Genomic DNA, 26,566 nt, shown 5'->3' on the forward strand with positions numbered 1-26,566 from the left:
CGGTCTCCCCAACCAGGGACCTATACAGTGGCTGACCAGTCCTCTTCGTATGACACTGAACTCAGCCTTAAGCAACACATATCACAAAAAGTTAGAGAAGGATACGCCAAACTTATGGTCCTCAGGAGGCTTAAACCCTTATTAACACAAGCGCACTTCCGAACAGTCTTACAAGCACTTATATTCACTAGCACAGACTACTGTAATACACTATTTCTGGGGCTACCACACAACAATAAGACCTCTATAAATATTACAAAACTGGGCTGCCAGAATACTTACTGGTAAAAGCATAAGGGAACACATCACTCAAACACTTGCCGAATTACACTGGCTGCCGATAGAACAAAGAGTGCAATATAAAACACTTTGCACAATTCACAAACTGATCAACAAAGAAAAAGATGACTGGCTAAACACAGCACTACACTTACACATCCCACAAAGAAATCTTAGATCAGCCAACAGAGCTCTACTAACCATCCCCTCAGTCAGGACAGCAAAACTAACCCAAGTCAGAGAGCGAGCCCTTTCCTTAGCCGGACCAGCATTTTCAAACTGATTGCCACTCGAAACAAGATTACAAAGCGATTTAAAACTATTTTTTAAAAAATGTTTAAATACATGGCTTTTCAATAAAGCATTTTACAACGAGAATGGGGTTAATGAAGTTTAAATGAATAAGCGAATGAACATCTACACACAGCTAAAGTCACCTAGTAATGTAATTGTGTATTTTATTATTTTTATTCATTATTATTATAGAATAATTTAAGAGATATGCAGTACAACGGTCAATTATTGTATGGTTTTCCTATTAACCATATAAAAGGACAAGATCCAGGTCACACATCATATACCTTATATTATGAAACTTGTTACCGATACATGTCTTGGCACTTTGGTAGTTAGAATTTAATCAAATGTAAAGTAACGTGCCTCCCTGTAAACCGTTGTGATGGTGCAGTACTAAACGACTGTATAGAAAAGATTTTAAATAAATACATAAATAAAAGCATCTTTCTGACTTTTGCTGTTGCTTTGGCCATCTGCTTGGTCACCTTAAAATCAGACACAGTCACCCCCCAATACTGTATCTCTCCCTTAAGTATCTGCTCTGCATTGTTTAGCATTAAATCTTAGCTGCCAGACCCCAGACCATTCCTTGAGCTTTGCTAGATCCCTTCCTCATTTTCCACACCTTCCTGGCTGTCTACTCTGTTGCAGGTTTTGGTATCGATAGCCAAAAAGACAAATCTTTCTCAACAGTCCTTTTTACAATGTCACTCACGAAAATGTTGAAAAGAACTGATTCAATGACCGACCCCTGAGCACACCTCTAGTAATACCCTCCCTCCTTTCAGTGAATTCCATTTATTACAATCCTTGTCGCTTCCCACTCAGTCAATCTAGAGCCATTACTAAGGGTGCTTAAGTTATTTATAAGTTGCCTATGTGTATCTGTGTCAAAGGCATTACTGAAATCCAAGTTCACTACATCTAGCATTCTCCCTTATTTATTTAGCATATTTATATACCGTTTTACCAGTATTGATACTGATCAAAGTGGTTTACAATAATATAATTTATAACAAAATGAAATAAAATAAAATAGAATAATAAAACAGAAAATTCAACAAAGAAAGAATAAAAATACAGTATACAATAATTATCAATAACATAAAACTTAAGGTGATATGAGAACAAAATTGGCGGCTTGATCCAGCTCTCTGGTCACCGAGTCAAAGAAATTGATCAGATTCATCTGACAAGTAAAACCCTGCTGCCTCGGATCGTGCAATCCATTTATTTGAGAAACTGCACTATCCTTTGTTTTAGCAGCGATTCTATTAATTTGCTCACTACAGGGGTCAAATTAAGTGGCCTGTAGTTCCCAGCCTTCTTCTTATTTCCATTTTCATGAATAGGAACCACATCTGCCCATCTCCAGTCCTCCGGAACTACTCCCGACTCCAAAAGCAGCATCGATAAGGTCAGGCAGCAGAGCTCTCTTAGTATACACATGTACTTTATGTTTGGTTAGCTCCCCACGAACACACTGTTCTGAAAATCGACTGAGGTTTACTTCACCTCCAGTCTTATTTGTGTTTGTTTCATGTGGTCCTGCTCCAGGCCCTCCCACAGTGAACACTGAACAGAAATACTAGTTAAGCAATTCTGCTTTTTCCTCCTCAGCCTTTGCATATTCCTCCCCTTTATTTCCGAGTCTCACAATGCCACTCTTGCACTACTGTTTGTTTTTTTTAGATGAGGTCTTGTCCTGTTTTACCATATTTGCTTTTTTTCTTCCATTTGAATTTTTTGCATTCCTGACTACTCTCCCAGCTTCTCTTAGCTTTTCCAGATGTTGTCGCCTCTCTCTCTTTCTGGCACCTCTTATAGTTTATGAGCGCTGTCCTTTTCTCTCTTACCTTTTCAGCTGCTTCTTTAGAAAACCATAGCGGCCTCATTATTTACTTTCTAACAAATAGGTTCGCTGCCCTTCTATCTCCTTTTGGTTTTTCCCACTGCTCTTCTGCTTTCCCAATCAGCTAATGACACCTTGAAATGCTGCCCCGTTAGCTTTCCTAAAGTCTAGGACCCTGTTCCTGTGAATGAACCTTCACTGCGAGTGCTCCAGATGATCATTCACTACAGCATAGGAGATACTTATTTAGAAATCCCTTCGTATCAGAAGCAAGCACCTGCTCAGATTCTGTACGCTGTCTGTCTATGGCAGCCCCATCTCGCAGGGCTCTTTTGTGGGAAAAAAAAATCCCATTTCAGTCGTAGCTTTTAAATACGTGCACATTACCGAAGCCGTATCCATCCTTAAGGTTTTGCATGGAGACAAATTGGCCCTTGTGAAACATAAGAACATGCCATACTGGGTCAGACCAAGGGTCCATCAGGCCCAGCATCCTGATCCAAAATTGGCCTATCCAAGCTATAAGTACCTGGCAGTGGCTATTTTCTATGTCAACTTAATTAATACGGTAGCAGGTAATGGACTTCTCCTCCAAGAACTCATCCAATCCTTTTTTTAAACACAGCTATACTAACTGCTCTAACCACATCCTCTGGCAACAAATTCCAGAGCTTTATTGTGCGTTGAGTGAAGAGGAACTTTCTCCGATTAGTTTTAAATGTGCCACATGCTAACTTCATGGAGTGCCCCCTAGTCTTTCTATTATCCGAAAGAGTAAATAACCGACTCACATCTACCCGTTCTAGACCTCTCATGATTTTAAACACCTCTATCATCTCTTCTCCAAGCTGAACAGCCCTAACCTCTTCAGCCTTTCCTCATAGGGGAGCTGTTCCATCCCCTTTATCATTTTGGTTGCCCTTCTCTGTACCTTCTCCATCGCAATTATATCTTTTTTGAGATGCAGCGACCAGAATTGCACACAGTATTCAAGGTGCGGCCTTCTCTACTAATCCCTGCCTGAACATGAAGATTAAAGTTTTGGAAAGTAAAAAAAATAAATAAAATGAAACTCTGGGTTGTTCCAGAGAAGAAAAGGGAAGTTAACCTTTATTCTCCCCTCCCCCTCCTTCTCACTATAATCTCTAATAAAATCAGTGGATTCTCCAAAACACAAATTTCTTTCGAGATTTGTTACTCACCCAAAGATAAATCTATGAAGACTTTTTCTAGCAAGAGCCCCTCCCCCGTTACAACTTAATCCAGTGCTTTCCTTACACAAACTAACTACTCCTCTTCGGGTGAATGGCTTTCCTCTCTATCCAACAAATCTGGATAGCACGTACCTCGATTCTTTGAAAAATTGGTGACATCTCTGAGGGGAAATTAATGCATGGTAATTTATTCCCTTTAACTGCGGCGATTTTGCCTAACCATGATAAACGACAGGGCAGCCAAATTGTGATATCGTGATGAATATTCCCTAACAAAGAAAGTTCCAAGAGTACAATTTCTCTAAATTACCTGAGACAGTCGCTCCTAGATATTGTAATGATCCACCGTGTTCAGATTCAGCTGCAACATCTCATTCTGTTCTAGATTTACTCTACAGTCCCACACCCAATCACACTCTTCATAAGAGAAAATACCAGGAACAACAAAAGGTCCCATAGACAAAGCAGCATATCATCCACAAATACAACTATTTTATGCTTCCCTGACCTTCCTCCTCTTCCAAGCCCCCTAACCCGAGGATCTCTCATTTTAACAGCAACCAGCTTTAATACCATGACAGAAGTTAAAGTGGAAAGGGGATACCTCGTCTACGTCCTCTCCTTAGTGAGGATGATTGAGACAAGATGCAGCTCATCATCTGAACCGAAGCGTTCGGATTCTAGTTATAAACACTTCCAACACATTTTAGATTATGTTCCAAAGGCTCTAACGCAGATGCTGGCATTCCTTTTGGCTCGAGTTGTACTAAGGACCCCCTGAAGCCTCAGTGTCTGAGCAGGAGAGAAAGGAGAGAATTCTTCTAGAGGTCCCCCGGCAGCATAAACTCCAACGAGCAGAGGGGGCGTCTCCCCCGAGGTGCCAGAAGTGACCAGGACTGGACTCACCCCTGCGAGCGAGACGTGGCATACTCTGCTGTAAGGATCGGTTTTAAGAACAGGCATTTGACTCTATCGAAGGCCTTTTGGCAGCAGGTACTAGAGTGGATACAGCTGTTATTACTGAATTTCATGTTCAAGTTTGCGTTGCTGTGGAGCCTTAGTTCCGGACTGGCTGCTGGAAATTTTGTTAATGAAGTCTTCTATTAAGGTGGCTTTTCTGTTCTGTGTGTCATTATTGTAACGAGAATTGTTTTATTGTGAATGTTATGCTGTGTCCCGCCTAGAATAGTAGATAATGTGGGTAACATTTAAAATATTTAAAAAAATAAAAGATATTAAGAGAGTCCTAATTCCCCAATTTAGCTAAATTCTTTTCCATCTATTGCAAATGCATGCAGGAAAAAAAAAAGTTTTGGGGGTTGCTATTTTTTGTTTCTTTTAGCGTGATAAAACCATTTAGCTTATGTTAAACATTTTTAGCATGCACCAACTCTAACAAAAAAAAACCCAAAAAACAAAAAAAAAAACCCACGAAGGCACATCGTATTATCTGGCCTTTGATGCTTTTGACAAATCCTGTTTGATCTCTACGGATTATACCAGGAAGCCAGTACTCCACATGCTTTGCCTTTAGCAAGAATCTTATCATAATTAAGCTACAAACTAAGACTTAAGAGATTAGAGAGAGAGTTTTCCTACCTGCGATACACACTATTCTAAGTTGTGGGTGGTCGTCCGATGCTCCACTGGTGACTCAGCGGAGGAATGGGACACACAATTCTCTACGCATGAACGTATTAGCCAGACAGGAAGAAAAGGGCATTGGAAGTATGGGAGATGTAGATCCAAGCTTTACCTCACAGAGCAAGAAGCCCCAAACATTCTTTACAATATTCGGAGGATACAGGAGTGGGCTTTGTGACGGTTCTCATAGGAAGGGGTTGTGAATTTGGGATAAGTAGTCAGCAAGAAAATGAATGGATAAAAGGAAACAAGTCTCGATGATCTGTCTATATTTGAAGACAGCAAGGTACGTAAAAAGGCACAATTATGTGCTGTATTTTTCCTGCCATCATTATAATAAAAATAAGATTTGACTTAAGCTACAAAAAACAGGCAATATGAACCACATGCCATACTATTTGTCTCGTTTATTATAACGGAAACAGTAGCCTGCAACAGATACTAGAAGGGACAGATCACGCAATGCCTTATTAAATATTACAGTCAATTTGGGGACAGACAGGCCAGAGATAAGTCTATAATAAGTAACTCACGCTCACCTGGACTTTATTTTATAGCATCAAGAACTTCCTGACACGTAACCTCTAAGAACTTTAGAGCATCTTGTGATCTAAGAAAATGATCACTGGGACTGAATTCTGAATAAAGACAGGAAAAAAAATACTGAAACGGCTTCAGAGATCCCTTTAGGGCTTGAAGTAATCACCTCTATGAGACCAATTAATACTTTAAATAAATCTTCTCCCTCTTAATTTTTTTTCAATTTCTCAGCCTTATTATGCTTATCAGAGCAGTGTTCCTTAGTCGATCTAAGAATTTTCTTCACTTTGCTCTCAATTAAGGAGTTCAGCTTTGCCCATTTAGATTTAATAAGCCCTTTGACAGCTAATCCATTTATATTTTGTATTCTGATTTACCAAATTTAAAACTTTCATACCTGCAATAAAGACTTTTTAGCTTTTTTATATAAGCAAAATTTATACAAATACAACCACCCTGACAGCCTTCCCTGCATCCCATACCACCCTCAGTGATATCTCCTGCTTCTCGTTAAAGTTTGAAATAATGAAAGATGCACTGGGAAATACATGCACCAAGTCGAATCTTCAATGGAACCTTGCTAGGCCCATCAACACTCCAGCTCTTTCGATAAGAAGAAAAGCCTTCTCTTGCAGTGAGTATCCAGAATGCTATGAACTGAAGCATTTTCATACAGCGCCAAGCTGGACTTGGAGATCTTGATCAGGAACCTCAGGGATTTGAGAGGAGCCAGATGGCTGCACTGAGGGACTCCTCTTTGAGATGGATCGGTCATCAGTTGATCAGGAATGGGGAATACGCAGACTCTCTTGTCAATGAGGCTGTGCAGCCATGACTGCTAGATATTTTGGGAACACACTCTGTTCCATCAAGAGACCCAAAGGAAGCACCTGGTATTGGTAGTGCACCCCCTTCACCATGAGCATGAAGAAATTCCAATGGGTATGTTGTAAGGAAATAAGCGCAAGTATCTTTCAGATCCAGAGCGCACATCCAATCCCTCTACTACTACTAATCACTTCTATAGGACTACTTGAAGAACGCAGTGCTGTACAAAACACACGAGGCAGTCCGTACTTAGTAGAGCTTTCAATCCAATCAAGACAAATAAACCGGGCAAGAAAGACCTTGGGAATTTCATTTAAGAAAATGGTTAAAAATCAATACAGCTTAAGCCGGATAAATCAGGGGTTAAGATCTAAAAGCAGCCTCAAAAAGGTGGGTTTTTAGACTGGATGTGAATAAGGCCAGACAGCATGATGCACCAGGAGCTGGCGGTAGAGAAGGGTATAATAAGAGTGTGACTTGCCCGATGAGCAGAGTTCATCAGGAGGGGCGCAGGGAAGATGAGAGGAGAGGGAGTGAGGAGCTACAGAACGAAGGTTCTTGTAAGAGAGCGAGCAGCTTAAAATAAATAAAATAAATTTCCACATGCAGTTTAAGTTTTTCTATACCGGCATTCGCGATGAATATCGCATCATGCCGGTTTACAATTAACAAGAGGTGAAGGAAAAAAGTAATAATAAAATAATAATAATAATAAACATTAACCGGTGCTGACAAAAGGTTGCAGTTACAATAAAACAAGGGAATTACACAACTTGGAGCAGTGAAAAGGAGCTAGGAATTAAACAGAGAGAACAAATTTGCCAATTAATGGTGTGAACTAAGTTACAGCATTTGCAACGTTAATGAATTGCCCTGTTGAGGTGGTTATTAATTACCATGTTAAGAAAAGTCTTGTTAAGAAATGGATACAAAGTCTTGTTAAGAAATGGATACAAAGTCTTGTTAAGACTTTTTTTTTTTTAAAAAAAGTCTTAAGACTTTTTTTTTTAAATGGATACAAAAGTCTTGTTAAGAAATGGATACAAAGCCAACTTAGTGACTTGAGAAGAGGGGTCATATGGATGTGGAGACTTTGTCGAAAAATAGAGTGCCCAGCTGAATTTTAGAAAGATTGCAGTGGACAGAAATGTTTACTGGGAGACCTGTAAGGAGCAGGTTGCAGTTGTCTAAGTGGGTGATGACCAGAGAGTGGGTAAGGGTTCTGGTAGTGTATTCAGAAAAGAAGGCATGGATTTTGGTGGTTACAGAGAAAGGAATGACATTTTAGCAGCAGTTTGAATATGTGTAGAGAAGATAAATGAGTTGAAAATGACCAAGGTTACAGGCTGAGGTGACTGGGAGGGTGATTTAGCCACAGAAAAAAAAGAGAAGACGAGAAGTGGGTTTGAAGGGGGAAGATAAGTTGTGTATGAGCCATGTTGAATTTAAGGTGGCAGTAATGTCAGAGAAGCAGGCTAAGATTGGAGACTGAATTCCTGATGAAATTTCTGGTGTAGAGGAAGTACTGAAAGCCAGAGATCAGAGGACCAGGGGAATTAGTATACAGAGAAAAGAGAAGAGGGCCTAGGCAGAGCACCGAGGCTCACCAATTGATAGGGGGATGGTGGTACGGGAGGATCCAGCTGAGCACACGCTAGAATGCTACAGGAGCAGCGGCATAGAGTGCGCAGTAGGCAAATACCCTGAAAACCTGACCGACTTGTGACACTCAAGGACCAGAGTTACCTACCCCTGCAGTTGAATATTTTTAACTTTTATAATTGCCCCATACTAGAAAAGAATTCAATGGTGTGTATTTGCTTCCATGTTTCGAACTCCCTGAAAAAAAATCCTGCTTTAGCGAATCCAACCAGTGCATAAAAGTGAAGCAGTAGAATGCCAACTTTTCAATATGCTAACTTCTAGAAAGCAGATTAAAGGAATACTTTTCTTTGAATAGCACTGCCACCATCTCACCCAGCCTCCTATGGGAAAGCTCCAAAGCTGTTACGAGGGGTATTATAATATCACAAACTTCCCATTGTAAGAAGATCCAGGAGGAAGCTAAAAATTCTCTGCTTAATAGAATATCTGATTTATCACAGCTTCACATGCGCCATTTCTCCCCTAAAATACTTAGACAGCTACAAGCTGCTAGGCAGGACTTGGATAATTTAAACTCGGCCCAAATAGCACATAATTTGGAGCTTACTAAGCAACAATATTTTGAGGGGAATAAAGCGAGCAGATTTTTAGCGGGTAGATTAAAAACCATAACTTCCCAAAATATGATTGCCAAAATTAAAGACTCAAAGGGCCATATGGTAACTTCTTTAGGTGAAATCCGGAAATGCTTCTCTACTTTTTATACAGACCTCTACACTGGCAACTCTAATTAGTTCTTGAGTTGACATTGATAACTATTACACTCTATTATCAGTTAGTATAGCTGTGTTTAAAAAAGGATTGGATAAGTTCTTGGAGGAGAAGTCCATTACCTGCTATTAAGTTCAGTTAGAGAATAGCCACTGCCATTAGCAATGGTAACAAGGAATAGACTTAGTTTTTGGGTACTTGCCAGGTTCTTATGGTCTGGATTGGCCACTGTTGGAAACAGGATTGCTGGGCTTGATGGACCCTTGGTCTGATCCAGTATGGCATTTTCTTATGTTCTTATATTATGCTTCCTGCATTATCTGAGAAGCATCGTCAATTTTTAGACGCTCCAATCACCACATCAGAAATAAGCCAGGCCATACATCTTTTTAAAATGGGAAAGGCTCCGGGGATGGTTTTTCAGGTTCCTATTATAAACGTTTTGCATCAGCATTGACTGATCCACTAGTTGATTATTTTAACAACTTAAAGGAGGGAGTTCTTTTACCTCAGCGCTCAAATATGGCTGGCATCTTGGTTATTGCTAAGCCAGGTAGGGACTCCACTTTATGTAGTTCATATCACCCCTTCTCTCTTATCAATGGGCCAATATTTTAGCTAAATGCTTAAATGGGTTGCTTACTACTTTGGTTCACCTAGATCAAGTAGGGGTTATCCCTCAAAGAATGGCTGCAATGTCAGGAAAGTCACGAATATTCTGTGGTGGGTCGCAAAAGAGAAAATTCCATTTTTGTTACTCTTGATGCCAAGAAGGCATTCGACATGGTCCATTGGCCTTTCCTTTTTCAGACTAAGATTGGTTTTGGTCTCTACTTTATGACCTGAGTTAGGGAATTATATAATAACCCACAAGCTAGTATAAAGGTCAGTGATAGCTATGGCCCAGCCTTTTCAGTAGGGAGAGGGACAAGACAGTTGTGCCCGCTTTCCCCACTCCTCTTCGGTTTATTTTTTGAACCATTCGCCTCCAGGATCAGCTCATCAGATGGGATTGCTGGGGTAAGAATGGGTGATCATTTTAAGCTGTCCCTTTTCAGATGATATCTTATTTACAATAGCTAAACTCTTGTCTTCCCTCTTAGAAGTCTCTGCCGAATTACAACACTTTAGCAGAGTCTCTGGGTTGCGTGTGAATTTTGATAAATCAGAAATTTTGAATATCACAGTAGCAGATGGTGAGGTGAGCCAACTCAGAGCAAGCTTCCCTTTTAAATGGGTTGGAAAATCTATTAAGTATTTAGGGATTCAAATTGGACCACATAATCATGATTTGTTTCACCTAAATTATACACCATTGGTGAAAAAACTTGACGCTGATATAAACCGCTAGGACAGAGAGCACTTTACATGGCTTGGGTGCATCACAACCACTAAGATGAGTATTCTTCTCGATTTTTATATCTATTCATAACGCTACCAGTTTTTATCCCTGCTACCATTCTTAAGCTGTGGCAGAAGAAAGTTTTTTTATTTTATTTGGAATAGACGCCCCTCACAGGTTGCCAGATGGTACATGTACCAACCCAGAATGTGAGGAGGCCTGGACGTACCAAATTTAGTTTGATATTATGCTGCAGCCCAACTGAGAGCAATTCTGGATCTCCACAAATTAATTTTGTTAAGCAATGGGTACATTTGTAACAATATATTGTAGGCCATGAGCCAATCAAAGGTATGTTCTGGCAACCTAGACATACCTGGCGGTCATACTCCAGGATCCCCTTTGCATTCCTCATCACCCTTCGTATTTGGGCTAGATGGAAACAGCAATTGATTGGTACATGGACATACTTTTATTCCTCACACCTCTTTCACAATAAGAGCTTCCAGGCAGGGCTTCAAACTCCTACTTTTCAGGCTTGGATGAAGAAGGGTATATTTTGTTTTGAACATCTGTTGCAGGGGGGATCCCTCGTGTCCATGGAAGCACTGGCGGGAGCTCATGCACTAGAGAAGGTTGATTTCTTAGCCTATGCCCAGCTTCGACATTTCCTGATGTTGAAAGAGATTAGCCCATCCCTGGCCCCGGGGAAAACTTTATTTGAACATGCATGCACAAAAATCAAACAAAACTCGTGGTTTAATTACAGAAATATACTCTCTCTTAATGGGCTTATCCAAGGCTAAACCTGCCTGTAGACAAGCCTGGGAACTTGATTTGGGCTTCAGGCTGGAACCAGGGGTGTGGGACCAAATGATTCACTAGTAGGTGTTCTATATCAGCACAATTGCAAGAACAATGCTATAAAATGCTCTTCCGCTGGTATCTTACTCCATAGAGATTGCGTCGTATGTACCCATCCACCAGCAAATTATGCTGGAGGAATTGTGGATTAGAGGGAATCCTCCTTCCACACATCTGGTGGCTTTCTTCACCAATCTCTCGTTACTGGGACCAGGTGGTACATTGGCTGGAAAAAAAAAAGCTTTCTGTCAAGGACCTAAAAGATGCAGGTTTAATATCACTTAATGTCCCTCTACCTAGTTTGGATGCTTTTCAATTGCGGTTCTGCCAGCAGGTTTTTTTGGCTGCCAGGTGCGAGGGGGCCATGCGCTGGAAGAGCTGTGAGGCTCCTTCCTTACAGGTTGTACTGCAGAGGATACAAATTCTATCACCGAATGGCAACTATCCCAGCGATCTGATGTCTATAGGAAGGGCTGGAGACCACTAATGCAGGAGAGAATAGGTACATGAAGGCTGTGATAGGGATTATTCCCTCTCAATCTAGTGCCCTTCGACTAAGCCAACTCTCTACTTATTCTGTTTATATTTTCAAACTCCTACTTACAATTATGTTTGAAGCGAGCTCCTTCTCATTTCTCACTGTCTGATTGCTCTTTCCTTTTTCATGACTCCGAGTACGGGATAACTGGCTGTTCTTCATTACTGACCGTGTAAATTTCATATATTTGCACAACCTGATGCAGGCAGGGGGGGGGTGGGGAGGGTAGTGAAGGGTCTCGGTCTCTCTCTAAACTAAAACCGGAGGTCTTTTGTTGTACTGAAACACCGTAAGCATGTTAAAGTATTGTTATTGACTCTTCTAGAAAAACTGGCAATTATTAAAAAAAAAAAAAAAAAAAAAGAATGCCATCTTTTCTCTGAAGTGAGGCAAAGCCGGAAAGAAGGTGTTAAAAGTTTATCCAAGCAGGAAAATACAAATTAAATAATAATGCAACTTTGCCACTGAACAAAGTCCATGCAGCTTAAAAGGTGACCATGACTGTGACAACAGTTCAGTACAGAAAGGCTGCTAAGAACTTCAGCACTGATTTTTTTTTTTTTTTTTAAAAGAAAAATGATTGCCCAGCCGGCTGAAGTGCCCACCAGACTGGACAAAACACCTTACAGGCCCAAATGCCCTGCCATTATTCTCACTGGCAAATTAGGCTCATGCCACTGGGTGAAGGCTAAATTCATTTGTTAAACCCGTGCTTCAGCCATCAGGATATGCGTATAGTACACAGTCACTGAGCACAATTCAGAGTCGTCTAACAGTCCAGACAATGCACGTGTAAAGCGGTGATGATCCAGATCTGTGGCAGTGGACAGCAGCTTCAGGAGCAGGACAGCTTGCAGCACTCCGACTTTCATCCAATACAGTGGATGCTGCTTCTATCCTGGCAGCATGGCACAACAGCAGAGCAAGCTTTGCCTCCCCACCCACACTTATAACCTTATCAGGATAGGATAAGGTGAAGACGCTCTCACTAATCTGGAACAATCTAATTAATACCATATGCATTTTCACCTTCCGAGCCACACCCTGAGCTTTGTACATTGCAGAAATTAAGTGACCCCTACAGCAGCAGTACATCACCTTACCTGTTTCTCCACCCTACAGTTCCCAGATCTGGGTCCGTCCCTTGACCTCAGTTAAGTGGCAATAACAATGCTGCCAGGCTCCCTAAACTGCACCCCAAACCACCAAAGCTTGGCTTCAGGACCCCCCCCCCCCCCCCATCCTTGTGCATTATAATTGTGATGCTCAAACTGGTCCTCGTTTCCTAGCCCCTCAAGTCAGGTTTCCAGGATCTCTCTCATGAATATGTATGAAATACATTTGCACGCACTGCCACTCTTTGTAAATCTCTCTCTCTTGCATATTAATTGGCAATATCCTGAAAACCCATCTGGGTAGGGGATCCAAAAGGACCGATTTCAGCAGCACCGCAATAGAATTTCATCCCGGGTCAAGAAATGCTTACAAGTCTTAGGGATTGGACAATGCAAACCTGCTTTCTGCAGACTTAAAAGGGAAGCTTTTCACTAACTCTCGCACATCAATTTCCCCTTCTTCTTATCTCATGATGTCAAGAAAGAGCGAAAGCTAGCTCTTAGCACAGGAAAGGGTAGCATCCCTGTTTGAGCAATGCACAAAGCACAGAGGTCCCTGGAAGACAGGCATTCCTGAAACAGAAGTTGCCTTTATAAAAGAGGCACAGCGTGTGAAAAAAAAAAAGTGAAGTGTGAGTCTGTGGCCTGAATCCCATACCCCACCCAACACGTTAACAACTGTCCCTGCTGGGCTGCTCACCACCAACCCCCCCTCCCCAAAACACCTTCCCCATTTCGCCAGATAAGGTAGCAGGGTTAGGACTTTCTGAACATCGGCCTCTAAACTCCTTGAATGCAGGATGGGTAAGAATGAACTGCAGAGCCCGCAGGTTTTCTGCTTTTGTTAGTTTAGCGCCACGGCTGAGGCTCATTAAATAAGGGGAAACCTACAGTCTGGAAACTGGCTCGTTGCATGCCAGGTGTCCTCGGGCTCCCATACGACGAGAAGCAGTGGCCACGGTTTGCCTTACACCTCTGCTGACTGATTCTGAAGGATAGGCCCCAGGGTACGACCTGGACTAGAAGGTGCACCACCAGGTGGTATAAAAGGGAAGGAGAGGAGAGATTTAGCTTGCAAACCTTTCTGCGGAGCCCATGGAGAGTTGCACCCCCTCACCTGCCCCAAGAAAGGAGCAGTGGGTTTGTGGTTACATCACACAGGGAGTGAGAACTGCTGAGCCTTGCATTTGACACACTTAACCGCACCATTACCTCAGGCAAGGCCAATGCTTCCCAACCTGTTCTTTGAGCCTTACCCAGCACAGTTAGAAACACAAACTGTGATGGAAAATAAGGATCCACAGAGTCTGTCCAACTTGTTCCCTTTTGCAGTGCCACAGACTATAACTGATCTCTGGCTTTTCCTTCCTTTTACTGCAATGAATAGTCCTGTGGGGATTCTGCAAGCCCTGTTGTAAAAGACCATAATACAAGGGATCTCTAGACTTCCCTCTAAACACCAACACTCAAAGACCCTCCACACCCAGACATAAGCCATAGATGTGGATGGTGTCCTGGTCTGAAGAAAAATGGCAATGACCACCTTTGAGTAATCTTTTAATCTTAAAGTTGCCGCTCAAAAGGCAAGCTGTGAAACAAACGCGATCCGCCCGATCCGAGAAGATAGGCCCTTGTTTTAACAGACCCAGAAGATAAGCCAATCTAAGGGGCCTGATTACTGCGAAATGAATGAGAACTGTGAAGCACAGAAGATGTAGCCACTCTGGCGCCATGAATACTACCTGACCCGGATATTTCTCGATACGTCTCAACATATTAACGGCCACAGAGGAAACATGTACAGCAGGTTCCCTGTTGGCCATGGGAGAACTAGAACGACTATGCCCTCCACTCTTACCTCTCTTCTGCGACCAAGAAACGTAGCATCTTGGTATTGCGCCGCGACATCAGATCCAGCTGGGGGCTTCCCCAGCAAACCCGAATCAGATTGAAGTCCTCCATAGGCAACACCCATTCCCCTAGATCTAGTTGAAGCCTGTTGAGATAGTCTGCTTGCACATTGTCCACACCAGTCACATGTGAAGCTGCTATCCCTTCCAAACACCACTTTGCCCAGACAAAAAGCTCCTGGGCCTCCCATGCTATAGCGAGACTCTTTGTGTCATCCTGCCGATTGATATACTCCATCATCTTTGCATTGTCCGAGAAAAATCATCATACGTCCCCAGACCTGAGTGAGGAAAATCATCAATGCTCTGCAAACTGTTCTCATTTCCAAATGATTGATGGACCAGGCTGCTTCCGTAGGCGACCATCAACCTTGAGCCATCTGTCTAAGGCAGACTGTCCCCTAACCACTACCCAGAGCCTCCAGATCCACCCCCTTCTCCAAATTGTGGCGAGACAACTACCATGAGAGAATGGATCTGGATTCTCCTGCCACGGTAAAGGCCACTAACACTCCTCAGACAATGGACTCCAACGGGACAGCAGCGCTCGCTGGAGAGGCTGCAGGTGGGCAAACGCCCATGGCATCAAACCTAGCGTAGATGCCATAGAACCCAGCACCTGTAAATAATCCCAGGCCTTGGGAACTGGCAGCCTCAAGAAATGCCCTGACCCCGAATGTTTGCAAGTCTCTCCAAAGTGAGAAAACTCCTGCCCCCCCCCCCCCCCCCCCCCCCCCCGGGTATCGAACCGCCTCCCCAGATAGTCCAACAACTGGATTGGCACAAGATGTCTCTTGGCCAAATTTATCATCCATCCAAGCAACTGTAACACCTCCATCACTCGGCGCACCACCTGACAACATTCCCCTTCGGACTTTGTTCAACTGAGCAAGTTGTCCAGATAAGGGTGGACCAGAATCCCTTCCCTCCTTAATGCTATCATCACCTTTATGAACATTCGTGGTGCTGTGTCCAACCCGAAGGGAATGGCCCGAAACTGAAAATGCTATCCCAGGACCAAAAACCTCTAGTGCTCTGGCCGAATAGGGATTTAAAGATAGGCTTCTATCAGATCCAGGGCTGCCAGAAATTCTCCTTTCCGAACAACTGCAATGACCATCCGCAGCGTCTCCATCCACAAACATAGCACCCACAGTGCCAGGTTGACCTTCTGGAGAGCCAAGATGGATCAGAACATATGCTCTTTCTTGGGAACCTCAAAAATCAATCAAATATCTTCCTTGTCCCCTTTCCGGAGCAGGAACTTGCACAATAGCATCCAGCCCTTGCAAGCAAAGTAAAGTGTCCCATATCACCTTTCGCTTGAATTGGGATATACAATGGACACCATGAAAGCATCCCATATTGGACAAGAAAATTCTAAGGCTGTAACTAACCATCTCTTATCACCTCTAAAACCCAATGGTCCAACGTGATCCTGGTCCTCGCCTCGTAAAAGCAGGACAATCTCCCTCCTACCGCTTTGACCGAAGAATGGAAAAGCCAACATCCGGACTAAGTCATATAGTGCATCCACCACATAGCCCATCCCAGTTTCCAGCTGAGCCACCTGCTTAGAATGTTCTAGTGAATTATCCTTCTCCTGTGCCTTCTGTACCCAGTGTAAACAGGCCCGCTGCATCAGGCTACCACAAATCGTCTCATGGAAGCTCAAGGCCAACACCTCGAAAAGCCTCTTCAACCAAATCTCCAACCTGTCATCCTGCCCATCCTTTAGGGCAGCCAGCCCCGCCACAGGGATAGTGGCGTTCTTTAAGACGGCCAAAACCACTGCATCCACCTTGGGCAGCCTCAGCCACTCCAAGGTCTCCTCCATCGGAAAATACAATTTTGCTATTGCCCTGCTGACCTTCAAGCTGGCTTCTGGAGTATCCCACTCCTGATCTACTAGCTTCCTGATCTTCTTGGGCAATGGAAAGGTCTTTGGCTGACCCTGTAGGCCATCCAGAACTGGATCCACACACTCAGTGTCTGAATCCTCGAGTGACCTTGATACCCAGCTCATCCAAGACATGGTGAATGAGGGGCCTCAATTCCTCCTGAAATAACTGAACGACCCTCAGTTCATCCCCTTCAGATACTGGAATCTCCTCTGGATTGGCCGCATCATTATTCTACCCTGGATCACCACCTGGCTCGCCCATTCCTAGGACAACACCTGGGTTGTCTCCCGGATCATCCCCTGGGTCTCTACCATCCTCAAACGGATCCTCCAGATCTGAAAAGTCCTTGGCATTCACGTTCCATCGCACCTGAAGACTGAGCCAGTCCCAGATAATGCAGCAAGACTCCAGAGCCCCCCCTCCAGGGCCCATCTTGAACCTTGAGGGGCACTGCAGCATCCCCTTCACTCTTCGCCTGGACCAATAGGCCTTGTGTAGGAGCAGGACAAACATTCTGAGAAAAATCCTCCCCAGCCATGGGATCAAACTCCTCCCAATCCCCCCACCCTCCAAAACCTTCTCCGAAGGCTGCCCCACTGTGGAAAGAGGAAGGGGATGTCCCTGGGCCCTGCGGGAGTGGAGGTCTTTCTGTCAGGTGTCTCAGGAAACACTTTCGCACTCCCAGCTTCCCTGGGAGCAATTGGTGGAAAGCGCGGAGTCGGGAATTGGCAGGAGACAGAATTAAATTGTCCAATGAGCGGAGTGCACGAGGAGGGGTATAGAGAGAGACAAGATAGTGAGGAGCTGCAGAGTGAAAGCACTTGTAGGTGAGAAAGAGGAGCTTGAACCGTATGTGGGAGTGGATCCAGACCAAGCTCCTCTTAAAACAAGGCTCCCTTCTCATGGAAACTGCAAACTGTTCCATAACATTGGTCCTGCTACTGCAAACATCTTTTCACAGGAATCGATGTGCTGAATCTCATCTAGCAAGCACTGACCAACTGAAGGAAGGTTCCTCTGTGGCCTATGCATTTTGAGTGAACACACACACACTGCGGAGCCTTGTTATTCAGTGCTCTGTGGATTGAAGTTAACATTTTAAATATTACTTCCACTGACGAATGCAATGCAGCAAGAATGGGTGCAATATGATCACAACAGAATCGGTAGGACACGGGCTGCTGGATTTTGGATAAGCTGTAGAGCATGCAGAGTCGATGATGGGAAGGCTAGGTAAATAGCACGCCGATTAGGACCAGAGACGGTAGCACCGTTCAAAAGTTGTTCACATCAAGAAATGGTTTCAATTTCTAAAGCATGGTCCATAGCACAGATTTCACCTGGGATTTCAAGCACAGCTTCTGATCAAAAATAACGCCGAGACTGCAAACTGCCCTCACAATATGAACGGCAACTCCCTCAAATAGTACGCTATTAGGAAAAGGTACGGCTGACACTCTGCCAGGTCTGATAATCTCAGTTTTTCCCATATTTAGGGTTAGTCTGTTGCTGGCTAGATGTGCTTAAATAGTCTGAAAACAGAGATCAGCCCCGAGAGTGGTATTATTAAAAACTGGACGTCATCAGCATATATATCCTGCAGGGTAGCCCAAGGCCAGCCAAAAGTCTACAAAAATTGGGATAAAGCAGATACTAAATAGGATGGCAGAGCGCGAGAATCCCTGGGGAACACCAGTGGAAAGAAGGTACCACACGGAAATCTGGGGGGTTAATATACTGCACCTGCTGTGATCAACTGCACCTGCTGTGATCGACTGCCCTGCCCCAGCAATACCAACCTCAGCCAAGCAAGCCCTGCCCCAGCAATACCAACCTCAGCCAAGCAAGCCCTGCCCCAGCAATACCAACCTCAGCCAAGCAAGCCGACAAAACATCATGAGTGAGGGCGTGAAATGCAGCCGGCACGTCCAGAAGAACAAGAACGAAATCAGTGTCGAGACCAGGACAGAAAACACCAAGCTGTACTTTGGATGAAATCCAAACTGGAAGGTATCAAGAATGCCATGAGTATCAAAAAAAACCCTAGAGTTGATTAAAAAACGATGCCTGAATAACCTTAACTAAAAAGGAAATCACAGAAATTGGTTAGTGGTTACCAAGAATACATTTATATAGTTGAAGTTTCTTCAGTAGGGGTCAAACACACATTTAAGCAAAATGATTAACAATACAAGCTAAAGAGACATTGCTATCTGCCAAGGTTTTTACGGTGGCTTAAAGGATTTAAAGAACAATTGGCAGCATTCATAGATCTCACCCGAATTATCTCACTCCTTGACAAATACTCAAATCCCTCCCAGACCAGAGTCGGGAGGGTAAGCTGGCCTACAGCAGGGCTGGGCAAACCACGGCCCATCCCCATCTATTTAAAATGTACATTACATGCCGCCTACACGATGTGAATGGCACGCTGGCGGGGTTCCCACCCCCCACCGCCAGCATGCGATGACCGGCATCACAGCATGGCTCACCGGCGAGGTTCTCTCCCCTCGTCAGCGGGAACAGGCCCCATGGCATGACGTGCTTCCCACTTCCCACCAGCAAGATTGGGCCCAAAGTTGATCTCCTGGCAGGCTTCCAGCCAGCAGGAAGGCGAGTCACGTGTTAGATAGGGAAGGGAAGGGGGCAAGAGTGGTGTGTGTGACAGAGTGGAGAGAAGGGAGTGAATGGGAGATGGAGAGGGTGTGTGAGAGACTGAGAAGAGGAGCTGGGAAGGGAGATTAGTGACCAAGAAGAAAGTGAGGGAGCACGGAGGGAGCCTGACAGAGAGGGAAGGAAGTGAGTGGGAAGGAGGGCGAGAGACAGAGGGAATGGAATGGAGTGGAAGACGCTCTCTCACTACTGATAGCTTTCAATGATATTCCCACAAGGGCCACTTTGCTGGGCTCCTTTTGTTCTGAAAAGGATAAGATCTTGGTGTTTCAATAATTACTGTATGAAGAAATTTTCTTCTGCAGTCAGAAGGGATAAAGTTTTCCTGATGTTCCCCGCTTGCCTCAGCACTTGTACTGGGGGCTTCTTTTTAGGTTTTTTTTTTAAGTTTACAGGTAAATGCATTGTTTGTTATCAAGGGAGCAAGATCGGTTTTGCTGATGTTTCATTTGGAAACCTTTCAGATAAGAGCACAGGTTAATGATTTTTCTTTTCTCTGGATGGTTCGTGTTGTGGGTTGGGACTTCTAGTAATTAAGTTTTAGCTAGGCTGCATACACTTTAACTTTGTTTTGCCTTGTTGCATTTGTTCCCCCATTTTACAATGTGGACTCGTCAAGTAATATGCGGTCTGTATATATATATATATATTTTTTTTTTAAATGTTTGCATGTAAAATTGATTTCTTATGCATTCATTCATATGTATGTATTAGGGTTTAAATGCTAACAGAAATTAAATAAAAATATAAAACAAACCAGAAAAAGAATGGCAACGAAATAAAAAATGCTCAACTGAAGGAGCTTCCTTCCCGGGACGGACCTACGCATAGCTGCGCCACCAGTCCATGACGTCTGCACAGCTGCTGAGGCAGAGACATATAACGAGGCGCTAAGGGCAGCATCAGACAAAGTCAGCTTTGAGCTTTTGTCTCTGCCTCCACCTGCTGGCCTGACGACATAACACACTTGTCTGGACTGGTCTAGCACGGACAATAAGGACATTCCCATTAACTTTTTCCAATAAATTCATAAAATGACTCAAATCAAAAATACATGATGCAAAAAAACAAAAAAACAAAACAACAACCACATCTACTTCCTGTGAGAGTGGTTCTAATAATGACTACCGAAGGCACAATCGGTCGACCTCATTGGTTTGTAAGACATTTATGGATTTTCAGTAAAATATAAAAATTATAATAGGAGGAGCAACTTTGTCAAAACAAATACACATTCTTTAGATGTCAAATATCCTGAGACCAGTGCATCATCTGAAATAAATTTAACCTGGCTTTGCAGCTGAGACATAGGATCCTCAGCGCGCCTGATTGGCCACTATTTTGGCATTCAGGCCTGGATTTAGATATAGGCGACATAGGGAATTGCCCAGGGTGCCCTAAATACCCAGGCCACATAGGACTGCAACTATGCCAAGGAGAAGCCTGCTCCAGCAATCCACTGCTGCGGCACTCTGGGACTTCCAGGATGATGGGGGACAGGGAACCCCCCTCCAGTGTCCCAACCTACCTATAGGTGCAAAACTCTCAAATCCAGCCTTGTGCGCATGCCTGGAGGTGTCAGCTATACACTATTTGCTTAAAGTTGTGACAGACAGTAGTTTGCCTCAAGATTAATTTGGGTGCATAGTTTTCTCTTGCCCTGAAACAGCTTCTATATGAAATGTGGAACTGAGTCACCTTTTCCTCACAAGATATACTACAATCAGCTTGAAATTGTTTACATTATTATTCGTTTGGAGATTTTGATTATTGCATGGAAACATTTCTAGTTGCATAGTTAAGGGATGTTTGTTTTTTTTGTTTTACCAATGATGAACGTTCAGCCCCGTGTGAGTACCAAAGGATATTAAAGCTTCAGAGAACAAGTGCACCGCAGGATGGCAGTCATTTCAGTTTTCAGGGGATACAAGTAGGGCAGAAGAGAGAAGATGAAGGAAGCAGAGTCCAAGAGCAATGGCAGGAAATACGCCGAGAACCGGAAGGATGAAAAGAAATCTGCCATGAACCCAGCAGAAGCAAGTCCTGGACTGCAACACAATCGTGCACTTGTCTTTTCAGACACTTGCAGAAGATCGAAGATTGTTGCTGCTGCAGCGTCTGGGGCAAAGAGCAAGGTGGCAGGACGAGAGCAGAGGAAGAAATACCCATCTGCCATGAAGAAGGGTCAGCAAGTGTCTCCTCCCAATCGACAGTAAGACAACTTTTAGAAGAGTTCAGAAGAGAATGGCCAGTCAAAAAAAAAAAAGTGTGACAACAAGCGTTGTTTAACCACAAGTAAAATACTTAAGAGGAGAGTAGACAAACAAAATTACAGACTTTTTTTTTTTTAAGTTTGAAATGAAAAGGCTGATAAAACTGACTAGGCACCAAAAAGCGATCCAGCAGACCTTATCAAGTTTTTCTTGTGGGCCGTCTCTTTAAATCCTCTCTCACAGAGCTTGGCCTGCTGCCATCTCAACAATCAGGTAAAACCTGAAAAATCTACACCTCTCCCACAATTAGCAGCTTTAGTTCTTAATTTGCGGTTTTCCTGCCAATCCACTGTCACTCCTTGTGCTTATTCCCTGGACTTAAGTGGAACCATGATCCCAACCCCAGTCCCAAGGAAAGAGGGAAGGCGAGAAGCGTGAGACCGAGGCATCCGAGAAAGGCCATTCAGGGTCACCTTACATCCTCCCCCAAACCGCAAAACCCCAGCTCCAGGCTCCTGCAACGCCAGCCAAGTGAGGCGCACGCAGTTATCACGCAATCAATTGTGGGGAAAGCCGGCGGTCAGCTGGGGGGTCCATGGCCTTGTGCACTGGCCGGATCTGGTTTCCAAGCGTCCAGCGGAATATGCAGACATACGGGCGAACCCTTTTTTTTTTTAAGTTGGGCTCACGTCACGCGATAGTCGGGAGCCTAAGTTTAGAGAGCGGGGCTCCCTTCATCGGGGGCCAGCACGGTCCTGGCGCGGGAGTACAAGAACAAGCAACTGCACCCATTTAACATTACGGGCCCATTAAACTGAGGACCAGGGGAAGGAGATGTTACCCCCGACATCAGCACACGGGAGTCCGTTTTCGGCACCCACGGCAGGTTCCTATCCCTAAAGTCAGCTCTGGATCCGCCTAGACCGAAAGAGCTTAGTTTGGGGGTCTCGCACACATGCATGCCTGACCTATGCCTGGATGTAAGCCCCCCTCCCCATATGCACCCCACACCCACCCATGACCTGGAAATCGGGGGGTGCACAGGACACCAAACACAACATCCCGGTGTTTCACAGCAAGAGGCAAGCCCCGCTCGCGGGGGGCTGAGCCACGACCCTTCCTCACCTGGCCGAGCCGCGGCGCCTCGGTGACGCAGCTCCTCCTGCCCCGCGGAAAGCGCCCGGCCCGCAGGGGCCCCCAGAGGGGCGCGCAGCCGCGGATTCCCCGCGCCGCCATGACCCTGCCGGCAGCTCTCGCCGACCTACTCCGCAGCACGGCGCGCGGCTCCCGCGAGCCAGGCAGGAGGGCGGGGCCTGCCCTCCTCCCTGCGACGCCGGAAGCGGCTCGGCCGCCGCGCGGCGCTTCGGGAGGTGTAGTTTCTCCCAGGGGCGACGGCAGCCCGCGAGACGGGGCTGAGACCTCTGCAAATTCTGGGCGTTCTACGGCGACCGCAACTTAACTTCTGTGTGGAGTTTATATGGTGCGGTCTTTTTTTTTTTTTTTACTGCAAAAAGAAGAGGACTGGAATAACATTTAATTCTATGCAAATTAGTGTACTATTAGTTTCACAGAAATTAAAATGTAACCGAGTTCTCGGTTACAAAGTTCAACTGCTAACATTAAAGTTACGAAAGCAGCAGGAACAATTGGCAACCTTTTATTGCAATGCATAGGATGTGCTTAGTTACTAGTTTATTTTCTACGTGTCAGGGATAGGGTTGCAACTGTCAAAATTCCGAACACTTGGACGCGCAGAGTAAACTTCCATCAAATGCAGCAACACTGAGCATCTTCTATTAAACTGAAACAGACAATACCAACCAATCACTACAAGGTTTTACTTCTTGTTAAACTTTTTATCTCTCCTCTAACTCTAATCCCAGTTAGAATAACCCCTGTTTTATTGTAACTTTTTCTTCTATGCACTTGTTATACTTTTGTAATGTATACTCTTACGTTTTAGCTATGTACGTTATAATGTATTGCTCACCCCTTGTTTTATGTAAACCGACATGATACGAACTTCCGTGAATGCCGGTATAGAAAAACACAAATAAATAAATAAAATAAAAAATAAACCTGTCCTTCGTCAGGACTATTTATTAAACCAACAAGAACTTGTATTACTGGTGTAATCCCTTTGTGGGAGGATTGCTGCTCCTTAGGGCACATAACTAATTTGTATGTTACACTTACAGCCCATGCTTGACTCTCAATCTTTGGGAGGGGGGCTCTTTTAATTGGGGTGAAACTCTGGCTTATGGCACAGATAAGAAAAGGTCTCATGTGTGTGTAGTCATTTTGTGCTTCCTATAAGGCAAGAGCTATGATAAACAGGATCAGGTCTGGGTGTTAATAAGAGTTTACTGATTAATACTCATACATCAAAGGCCATCCATCCATAATATTGAAGTTACATCTGAATGTTGGTATATATGTGGTTCTAGGTAGGTAGATGTCTTTTTTTCAGGCATCTGGGTAGCACCCTGGTGATTTTAATGCGCACAGTGTATCCTCCTAGTTCTCAATCTTTTCCCCCGACACACCTGACAGACCACGTTCACATCTGTGACACGCTGCTCATTACAAATTTTATTGTTAAGAATGACACAAGGGAAAGGTAAGTACTCTGAACAGAAATTGCTTAACTAGTAAACATCCCATACCAGAACAGCATGAACTTCCAGCACTCAAACAGTAACCACCTTTCCTAAGAAAAGGCAACACTGAAAATATTACACCCGTTCTTAAGACATCAATACACCTCCTATTAGCAAAACGGAACAAGTCAGGCTGCTATAGAGCCCTACACGGAAACGACACGCCAGCAGAAAACCTCACCTCAGTCACATGTGCTGACCCTCACCTAACAAAGAATAAAGAGACCATGCAGACAAAAACTGAACTGGAAACTGCAACAAGCCAGAGTCTCTGTATGCAGTGTAATAAAGGAAAAAGAGAAACATCACCAGTCCTCATAAAACAAATCAAGAAATGTAAAATCATAATAATAAAAAGAACAGATTTCAAAATAGCCAGTGAATGGACTATCCAATAATTACAAACTCATATCAAAAATTTCTAGATACCAATAAAATATTTCAAAATAGCAGACACAAAGACCCAATAATGAAAAATAAAGATAAAAAATACTTTGCTCTGCATACCAGGGAACGTTTGATATCCAGGTGCCCTGAGATTGTTCTGAATTAGCAGGAGGAGGGGATGGTTTGCTTGGAACTTTCTCCTCTCTCTGTCACACACAAGCTCTCTCTCTCTCTCTCATACTGGCTCTCAATCACACACATATACACATAATCTCTCTCTCACTTACATAGGTTCTCAATCACGCACATATACACATACTTTTTATCTCACTTACATAGGCTCTTAATCATACATTTACACACATGCTGTCTGTCTTTTCACACTTACACACACAGTCTTTCAATCACACATTTGCATACATGCTGTCTCTCTCACACATAGATTCTCATTCACACACTTACACACATGCTCTCTCTCTCACTTATACACAGGCTCTCAATCACATACTCATGTGCTCTCTCACCTACACCAACTCTCAGTCACACACAGACACATGCTTTCTCTCTTACTTATACACACAAGTTCTTAATCATACATACACATGATCTCTCCCACACATACAGGTTCTCAATCATACAATTAAATTCATGCTCTCACACACTCAGGCTCTCAATCACACACACATACTCTCTTTCACACAAACAGGTTTTTAATCACATACTTACATACATGCTGTCACACACACTGGATCTCAAACGCATATACTTGCTCGCTCACTCACTCTCCCCCCACTGAACTAACGGCAGCAGCAGCCTCCTCCACTTCCAGCTCTCACAGCCTCAAGAAAGGACGCCCATCCACCGCGAGGGCTGACACTCCTCTTTTGCTCCGCAGGCTGTGCCTCTCCTCTTCAGGCCGATGCTCTGCACTAGCATGGTCTCTTCTTCCCGCACATGCAGCCGCTGCACACCACTTCCTCTTCCAGGCCACGAGGGGGGCGGGAAGAAGAGACCATGCTGGTGTCGCTGACTCCAGCGCTCCTGCCGTGTTCTGCCCAGGCTATCAGCATTTTAATATTGTCCCAAAGAAATTTCTTCAAAAGCTCCACTGTGATGTTTTGCTATTAATGCAAATATATATATTTTAAAAAATGTACTAATTTTTAGAACCTACACGACTGTGGTACAAAATCTAATTGTGAATGGTGATATAATCATTAAATATATATTTTTTGAAATATTTATAGGACTTTGTTGAAGGTTTCATATAATCGTGTAGGCGTCCCTGCACTGTAAATACATATTATAATCATTAACCTCCAACCTCCTCCTTATGTGAACTTTTTTATAAACAATTTTTGTACTTATTTTTTTAAATTATTGTGTATATATGACATCCAATAAAGTTATTCTTGAAGGACTCCAAAACTTTCAATATGTTTTCCCACGGCCATCCAGACTGGGAGAGACTCAAGATCTGGACATTTGCAGAAATAATGAATCTTTGTGAAATTTAAGGAAAGTGGTGAAGACCTTTAAGTTAAGTGGCAGTGAGTTTGAGAAGGACTGTGTGGTGACGATCATCTGGTTCTGTCTTTTGCTGTATAGTATATTCCCCTGAAGAAAGACGATAGTGTCTGAAACATGTACGTGTCGGGATTTTTAAGCATCGATTGATTTATAGCAGATGGATTAGAGACACACATTACATGATTAGAGTGATTGTGATACATCGCCCTGGGAAAACATATTGAACGTTTTGGAGTCCTTCAAGAATAACCTTATTGGATGTCATATATACATTTTAAAAAATATATATATTTGCATTAATAGCAAAACATCACAGTGGAGCTTTTGAAGAAATTTCTTTGGGACAGTGATTGAACAGTGCGTTCCTTTTGTGATTGAGTATAATTATAGATCGCTGTCA

General features: G+C 43.6%; 1 protein-coding gene across 1 annotated transcript in view; it reads right to left on the reverse strand.

The window, feature by feature from the left end:
• Positions 1-22,986, reverse strand: part of MOCS1 (molybdenum cofactor synthesis 1) — a 103,202-nt gene extending 80,216 nt beyond the window's left edge. The window contains 1 exon segment of the mRNA XM_029592933.1: positions 22,715-22,986. Coding sequence (XP_029448793.1) covers positions 22,715-22,825 — 111 coding nt within the window. The 5' untranslated portion in view covers positions 22,826-22,986.
• Positions 22,987-26,566: the final 3,580 nt, after the last annotated feature.

The sequence above is a fragment of the Rhinatrema bivittatum genome, chromosome 3 (assembly GCF_901001135.1).
Source record: "Rhinatrema bivittatum chromosome 3, aRhiBiv1.1, whole genome shotgun sequence".
In the NCBI taxonomy this organism is placed as follows: domain Eukaryota; kingdom Metazoa; phylum Chordata; class Amphibia; order Gymnophiona; family Rhinatrematidae; genus Rhinatrema; species Rhinatrema bivittatum.